The 8,366-nt window shown below is 58.9% G+C and overlaps 1 protein-coding gene across 1 annotated transcript; it reads left to right on the forward strand.

Annotated features, from left to right (window-relative positions):
* Window positions 1–231: 231 nt before the first annotated feature.
* AQP5 (aquaporin 5) lies at window positions 232–3,250 on the forward strand. The gene is made up of 4 exons (XM_047066898.1): window positions 232–594; window positions 1,663–1,827; window positions 2,222–2,305; window positions 3,065–3,250. The coding sequence occupies exons 1-4, from the start codon at window positions 232–234 to the stop codon at window positions 3,248–3,250; spliced, it is 798 nt and encodes a 265-aa protein (XP_046922854.1).
* Window positions 3,251–8,366: the final 5,116 nt, after the last annotated feature.

Here is an 8,366-nt window from a genome sequence, read left to right on the forward strand (position 1 = left end):
CGCTGCGCCCCGGGCGTGGGAGCCGCCCACTGCTCCCCCCCGCGCGCCCCCCCGCCGCGGGGCGCCCGCCCTCTATATAGCGCGCCCCTGCCGGGTCCGTGCCAGGCCGCTAGCCACGCAGTGGGCGCCGCAGAGCGCGCCGCGTCCGGGAGCCAGCCCCCCGCCCCCTGCGCCGCAGCCCCGACGGGCGTCCCCCGCCGCGGCCGCCGCCGCCAGGCCCCCGCGGCCACCATGAAGAAAGAGGTGTGCTCCGTGGCCTTCCTCAAGGCCGTGTTCGCGGAGTTCCTGGCCACCCTCATCTTCGTCTTCTTCGGCCTTGGCTCGGCCCTCAAGTGGCCGTCGGCGCTGCCCAGCATCCTGCAGATCTCGCTGGCCTTCGGCCTGGCCATAGGCACCCTGGCCCAGGCCCTGGGACCCGTGAGCGGAGGCCACATCAACCCCGCCATCACCCTGGCCCTCCTAGTGGGCAACCAGATCTCCCTGCTCCGGGCTGTCTTCTACGTGGTGGCCCAGCTGGTGGGTGCCATTGCCGGGGCCGGCATCCTCTATGGGCTGGCACCAATCAATGCCCGTGGCAATCTGGCCATCAACGCGGTGAGTGACCACGGGGCTAGGGTGGGGCAGGGACCCTGGGGTGGGCTCCTGACCAGGGCCGTAGAGCCCATCTTGAGGGTGGGTGCCACAGAATGAGCCACTTACACCCTTGCCAGGAAGGGCAGAAAGATGAGTCTCCAGGCTGGTGTGTTTCCCTGTTCAGCCTCCCTGGTTCATGCCCCCCTCCCCTGCCCACTCCCCTCCTGCTGCTCTTCCCGGGAAGCCTCTCCTGTTGCCTGTTGTCCCTCCTTTCTTGCCGGAAACTTCCGGCTTTCTCGTGTCTCAAACCGGAGTTTTGCCTTCCCCTTGGGACCTTCCCTGCTCCTGTCCCGCTCCTTATTGTAGTGGTTTCGTGGAACCATCAGAAAGAGATGGGTTGTAATCCTGGCTTTGGGTGCCCCTGGCTCCTCTGGGTCTCATTTTTCTCAGCCATTCCATGGGGGTGGTCATAACCCACCACAGCAGGTGCCAAGGGGATTACATTTAGAATCCATGCTTGGGAACCCCCTAATGTGGTGTCACTGCGTAGGGTCTGTTGAATATGGGCTCCTGCTCCCGGTCCCTGCCTCCACCCCCTCCCATAGCCCCAGATTCAGTCCCCATGTCCCATGCAAACTGGGTTCATTAATCAAACACAGAGGAGGATTTTCTCGACCATTGTCAAACTGTGAGTCAGCCCCACCGGAGAGACGGGTTTGAGGCTGGCACTGGCAGCGGGTCAGACACGGGCGGGAGGCAGGCAGGGGGTGCAGTCGGCAAACTGGGTAGCTGCCCACAGGAGGGAGGGTAAATGCCAGCTTGTGGGGGTTGGGACTGGGCAGAACCGTTGGCAGGACCTTGTCCAAGAAAGCCTCCCCTCACACTCTGCTCCTCGGCCACAGGCTTGTGCCCTAAGCTTTGCACACCCCGCGAAGTATATAATCTCTTCAGCAAATGACCTCTCCGTGCGCAAGGCTTGGCTTCCAGGTGCCCCGGCTGTCCGTGTCCGTGGAGGCGAAAAGTGCCATCCCCCAAGCCGCTGGCCATAGAGCTAGAAGGCAGGGGTTCTAACCCACCCTCCCCTTTCAGCTCAACAACAACACAACACAGGGTCAAGCTATGGTGGTGGAGCTGATTCTGACTTTCCAGCTGGCGCTCTGCGTCTTCTCCTCCACGGACTCCCGCCGCACCAGTCCTGTGGGCTCTCCAGCCCTGTCCATCGGCCTGTCTGTCACACTGGGCCACCTCGTGGGGGTGAGCAATGCTGCCACTTGGCTGGAGTTGTGGGGAGCCCCTCAGGCAAATAACAGGGCCCTCGCGCAACATCCCAGCAGTTAAGGCCTAGAGTGGGGCGGCCGTACCCTGTCCCAGGCTGGACGCCCCCAAATCTTCTCTAGCCTGAGGAAAGATGGGAGTAAGTGGGAGTTGGGGTGGAGGCAGGAAATCAAGTCCAAGCACAGGACTTGAGAAGAAAGAGTGGCACATAGGGAGGGACCTGTGGAGGGAGAGGTCACCAGCCTAGGAACCAGGAGACTTGAGTCAGAGACCTGGTTGAGCCCCTGAACTTCTGGGTGACCCTGGGAGAGACCAGGCCTTTAAGAGTGGACAAGCATGTTGCCCTCCTCACCACCTGCCTCTCTCTGTCCAGATCTACTTCACTGGCTGCTCCATGAACCCAGCCCGCTCTTTCGGCCCCGCAGTGGTCATGAAGCGCTTCAGCCCCGCTCACTGGGTGAGTCTGGGCCCTCCCCTGGCTCCCTGGCAATGAGAGCCTGAAAACCTGGCCAGGAGCTCCCAGGACTGTCTGGATGCTGTGGACCCAGAGCTTGGGGGTGGCCCTGGGAGGTGTGGCTGAAGAAAGGACGGGATACAGAAGGGGATGGGATGCAGCCAGCACAAGGACCGGGGTAGCTTGGGGACTATGTGTGTCTGTCCCTCTAGGGAAGGCAAGTTCTGTTCCTCTGTGTTGATCTCTGAGGATTTTGTGTTTGTCCTTCTGGGGTGGGGCATGGAAGGTGGCATGTCTGTGTGTCCTCTCTGATGTTTTATTTATCTGCTCCTGTTGAGGGGTTGAGAGAGCCTTCCCTCCTGTGGGCCTGTCCCTCTGGACAATCTCTCTGAGAACTCACGTTCCCTCTCTTCAGGGTCTCTCTCCCTATGTGGAAGGGAGAGTTCTGTTGTCTCTCCGAGGATCTATATGTCTGTTTCCTCTGAAGGGTCATTTGTCTCTCTTTAGGGTGAGGTTGGGGGGGGGGGGATCTGTCTCCTTTGAGGATCTGAGTGTCTGTGGTCCATGTCCCTGTCCCTGGAGAATAGGGTATCAGCGTATCTGTTCCTGAGTCAGGAGACAGTCTCTCGCTCTGGAGGTCTGGAACTCTGTACATCCATCTTCTCTGAGGGCCCATGGGTCTGTCCTCTGCAGGGGGAGCCGTGGGTCTCTGAGGCCTGAGACTCAGCTCCCTGATGCTGCCCTTCCCCCTCCCCCCGCCAGGTTTTCTGGGTAGGGCCCATTGTGGGGGCCATCCTGGCTGCCATCCTCTACTTCTACCTGCTCTTCCCCAACTCCCTGAGCCTGAGCGAGCGTGTGGCCGTCGTCAAGGGCACGTATGAGCCTGAGGAGGACTGGGAGGAACAGCGAGAGGAGCGAAAGAAGACCATGGAGCTGACCGCCCGCTGACCAGTGTCAGGCACGGGCCAGACCCTCAGCCCCTGAACCTCAGGGGAAAAAAAAAATATATATATATATATATATGACAGCAAAGCTTCCTTCCCCCACCGCTGGGTCCTCTGGGCTGGGTTGGAGGTGCTGGCTCCCCCAGCTTCACAGTTAGGGATGGGAGCAGGAACCCATGATGGGACTCGGGCAGGGGCAGGGGCCAGGGACTGGGGCCTGATGGGGAAGGGTCTCTCTGGGACAGGGCAGACTGCTGCCCTGAGGTCAGACCTCAGAGACTGTGAAAGTACCACCAAGCTTACAGGCTTCCCTGGGGCCAGGCCAGGAAGAGGGGGGGTGGCCTGCAGTGTGCAAGCCCCCACCCTCCTCCACCCCTCCTCAAGAACCGGAGGGGTCCTAGTCCCTAGGACAGCAAAGGCCGCCCCTCCCCAGATTGCCTTAGGAGGGAGACAGACCGGTTCATTAAATGCTGCCTTATTTATTTCTGCTCAAGAATGCACGGGGCAGGGCTGCTGGTGTTTGGGGTAGGGGCTTCCCAATAAACCACTGACGTTGATGTTCTCCCTCATCTCTCCCCAGAGCCTCTCTTTGGGACTCCTCTGTCCCTTTGGACAATCTGTCTCCTCTTCATCATCCCCTACACTCCCCATGCTCTCCACAGTTCTCTGTGGATAGACAGGGAAGCAGAGGCCAGGGGAGGCTTAGAGAGTCATAGAGACGAGGTCAGGAAGAGAGAGGGTGAGAGAGAGAGAGACCAAATATGGAAATAGAGCAAGAGGTCAGGAGCGAGCCGTAAGAGCAGAGGAGGGGTCCTCACCAAGCCACCTGCCTGCTTGCCCCTCCCATCTCAGCTATGTCAAGTCTGGGCCACTTGAGGAGGGCCTGGCACTGGGGCCAGGGAGTGCCAGGCCGGGGAGAGGAGAAGTGAACTAGCCAGCAGCCCCTTGAGATGCCAAGGGGGTGATCGGCCAGGTCTGTCATCACGGAGGAGGCACAGCCCTGGACTCCCCTCTGTACACCTCACTGTTCCAAAAAGGTGCCATGCTGGGAGCCTGCAGTCAGAGGGAAAAACCCCCTGTCCACCCCACACACATACCCAGAAGCCACAGCCAGTCCAGCCTTTTCCTGGGCCTCCTCTCTCCTGCCTCTGCCAGCCACTGTTCCCACCATCTTCCCCAGTAGGCCTGTAGCTCTGCTCTTATCTGGCCTGTCCCCTTGTCACTGACACTCTTTAGGCAGCCGCCTTAAATTCACTGAGTCTCCATCTCTTCAGCTATAAAACAAGGTTTAAGAATGCTTCCCTCACAGGGTTGCTGTGGGAATGGTCTAAGATGAAGGGAGTGAGATTCCTGGGACCAGTCGGCTCTCTGTGGGAAAAATGGTGGAAGTCGTGCAGATGAGCAGCTCGGGACACAGTCCTGCGTCATAGTTAAGGAGTCTGGCTTGGAGCTCAAATCCTGCTTTGCAACTTTGGGTAACACAGGCTGAGTTTTAATTACCTCATCTGTAACATGGGCATACTTGTACCCACCTCATAGATTGTTCTGAGCACTAAATGAGACAGTAGATGGAAGGAAAACGCTGGTGCAAACAGGACCAGGCACCTCAGAGTCAGTGCTCAATAAACTAATGCGAAAAGAAACCAGCGCATACACATCTGGGACCCCAGCCACACTCTGGTTCTGGGCCTCTGCTCTCCTGCAGGTGTTTGAACCCGAGTTCCTGGTTCTCTCTGGAATGGACACCTCTCCCCGTGGTCTTCAGTTTTGCCTTGGAAGAGGAGGGGGCAGTAGGGCCAGGAGATGGACTGAGAAGGGGTGGGAGAAGCGATGGACCCTGGCTGGCCAGCGGCAGCCCCAGGGACCGTGGGTGAGGAGGAGCAGACTTCCCAGCCCTCACCTGCCTCATCCGACCCCTGGCCCCTACCCTGGAGCCAGGCCGCAAATGCCCGCTCCGACCAGCAGGGGGGGACCTCGTCCACCGAATCCGCTGCTGCTAGGCTTCCTCTAACACAAGTCCTGGGTCCCGGCTCTAGCCACATGGGAGTACGGGCCTGGGTCGCCTAAGCCACCAGGAAGCAGCTGCCCAGTCCACTATAGAGGTGGAGGAGAGGGGGTGCAGAAGGGAGAGGATCCCTTCCCCTCTAGTCCCCACATGACTCAGGTACAGGCACAGACACGACTGGGAGGCTGGCCTCTCCCTCCAGCGCAGCGACCTGCGTTCCTTTTCTGGATGGGCCCCAGGGGGAGCATAAGGAGGTGAACGGTGGGCCTATGGGAGACAGATCTTCAGGGGTGGGTGGGGCACCCACCTGGCCTGGCCAGAGGACGAGAGGGGTCCAAGGCCTTTGGGCGGACAAGTTGCAGCGGCGGGCTGTTTGGCCAGCAGAGGGCGCTGTGTTCCTTGGTGTGTGATCCGCGCGGCTGGGTCCGGAGCCCACAGAAGCCTGCGCACACATGAACACGCACACAGTAACCCCGCGCGTCTACGCTGACCTTCATTTGTACCCAAGGGGCTGTGTCTTCTCGGCATTGACTGCTCCGTGTGTGTGTGTGTGTGTGTGTGTGTGTGTGAGAGAGAGAGAGAGAGAGAGAGAGAGAGAGAGAGAAGAGCCACATCAACCCACTTCCATTCTGTCACAGGGCTGGTGAGGACCAGATCTAGGAGCCTGGCTCCCTGTGTTCTCAGAGGGGCATATGCGTGCATCACACCCAAGCACACACATGCTCAGTCACCCCTGACCCTCTGCTCCACCTAGAAATGGAACCTGGGAAGAGCCTTGATTCCTCCCCCTCTCTGCCCAGGGGCTGCTGGTTTTCACCAGGTAGGAAGGTGGACTTGGGGACACAATGGGGAGACGGAGGAGGGCTGGGCGTTAAGACAGAGAAAGGACGTAAGGCTGGCTGTCTAGGGGGGTGGACAGGACGAGGGGTTGAGGAGACGGTTGGCTCTCGGAGCCTCAGCTTCCTCGGTCAGGTGTGGATGAGGCCTCCACAATTCGGGAGGACTGGTGAGAGACGAGAGGGAAGCTGCCTTGAACCCTTCCCTTTCTGGAGGGCTTTCATTCTCCCTGCTCTCCCAGTACGTCCCCTCCCTTTTGCTCCCTCTCCATTCCCCAAGCTGAGAGGACCTCGGTCAGAGCTCACACTGCCCCTTGTGCACATGCACCTACACACACCCCGCTCCCCGACAGACACAGCCACCCCAGCGGGCTGGGGCGCCCAGAGACAGGGCTCTAGGAGGCTAAAAGCACACGGCCACCTGACAGGCATCTGTAGGCAGCCAGGTGTGGGGCCTTGGCAAAAAGCCTCTGAGCATAAGGGACCTCAGAGCTTAGCAGTAGAGCCCAGGCCTGGCGGGGTCCGGGGAGGAGCTGGCGTGGGAGCAAGCCCTGGCCAAGGCTCACTTGGCCTCAGGGGCTGAAGGACCTTGTTCTGGGCCAGACAGGGCCACAGGAGGCTCAGCTCTAGGCCAGCTGGAGACAAGAGCTGCTCTTGTACTTGATTCTCTCAGCCTCCAGGGCCCAGAGCAGGAGCCACTAGCCCTGGAACTGCCACACAGCCAGGACCCCTCCCAGCCCAGCTCAGTCCTCACACCCCTCTCACTGGAGAGGTGAGGGGAGCGGCAATCCTAACAGCCAAAATTTTCTGGCTCAGAGACACTCTTCTGGTGTCAGCACACTTACCCCTGATGACACGTGGGGAAGTGGGAATTGTCTCCATTTAAAAACGGGGAGACTGAGCTCACAGAAGTTACATATTGGTCAGAGGTGAAGTATACACGGCAGTGTGCAATTGCTTTTGCTTGTGTTATCTTATCGAAGGCTCTTAACAGACAGGCATTAGTGCTGCTTGGTGGACAGGTGCAGAAAGCGAAGCTAGGTAAGGTGTCGGGAAGCCCTTTGAGGCCCTGTCTGCAGGAAGGGAGAGAGAGAGATGCCCTTGAGGTTCCCTAGGACAGCCCCTAGGCAGAGAACCTACCGAGCTAGGGAGGAATGTCACCTACACTACCCCTGTGGCCACATTCCTTCATTTCTCGAGCATTTATTGAAAGCCTCTTTTATACCAGGCAAGCATGGGAGTTTGCACTGGAACAGGGGAGGCACTAAGGAGGTCGAAGCCAGAAGTAGCCACTGGCTGGAGGGGAATATCAGGGCAGGCTTCAGGGTGGAACTAGACCTGAGCAAAGTCTTGAAAGGGAGACAAAGAGGAAAGGCATAAGAAGCCAATGGTCTCTCTACTACAGGATTTTCTAGGCCTGTTATCAAGAAGCATCCAGGAGATGAAGAAGTGAAAACCCCAGAGGAGACTGGAACGAGCCCTGAGAGGGTGTCTGTCACTCAAAGGGAGCCAGGAGCACAAGGAGGGACCCCCCGACTGGATGCAAGAGAAGGGCTGCCTCTTCTTCAGGGCCCGAGGGAAGCTGGTGAGGGCACGGGGCAGTGGCAGGTGAGTTTGTGGCTGGCAGGAAGGATGGGAAGAAGTCTTGCCTGTGAGTGTCTCTTTCCAGGTGGGACAGGAGGCAAGCTGATCCTCTGGAAGAAAGCTGGAATGGGGGCACTTGGAGAGCTTGGGCAAGGTTGGAAGTAAGCCTTAGAAGAATGGGGAGAGAGCGAGCAGACTGAGGATGGCATAAGGATTGCTGAGCAGATCGGCAGCCCCTGCTGAGGCCAGAGACCATGGACTTGTCATGGCAGCAGTCTGCACGGATGGGCAAGTTTCTCCAGCAGTGCTCAGCAGTGCAGATCAAGGCAAAGGGCTGTGGAGGAGAATGAAATGGGAGAGATGCAGGAGGTGGGGCAAAGAGAACAGGGAGCCAGGACGGTGGGGCACTGACCACCTGGGGATCCGGCGGGGGGGGGGGGGGCGGGGGGGGTGGTGAGGCCAGGAAGGCTGGAAGCACAGAGAGGGAATGAGGGAGGCATTTTACAGGGACTGAGATGGGAGAGAGTGGATGGACAGAACCTATAATTAGAGCTGGATGTTCCCCTGGAAGATTTCAGAGGGTTCGATCCCAGGTGAGACAGGTATGAGGCCGTAAGAATAAGCTGGCTGAGATGAAGTAGATATGAAAGTCACCTGCCTCCAGGAGGTCAGGAAGCTTTTATTCGTCCATTTGT

This window comes from Lynx rufus, unplaced genomic scaffold (genome assembly GCF_022079265.1).
Source record: "Lynx rufus isolate CCGP_SWC_20201006 ecotype Redwood Valley unplaced genomic scaffold, mLynRuf1.p SCAF_7, whole genome shotgun sequence".
Lineage (NCBI taxonomy): Eukaryota > Metazoa > Chordata > Mammalia > Carnivora > Felidae > Lynx > Lynx rufus.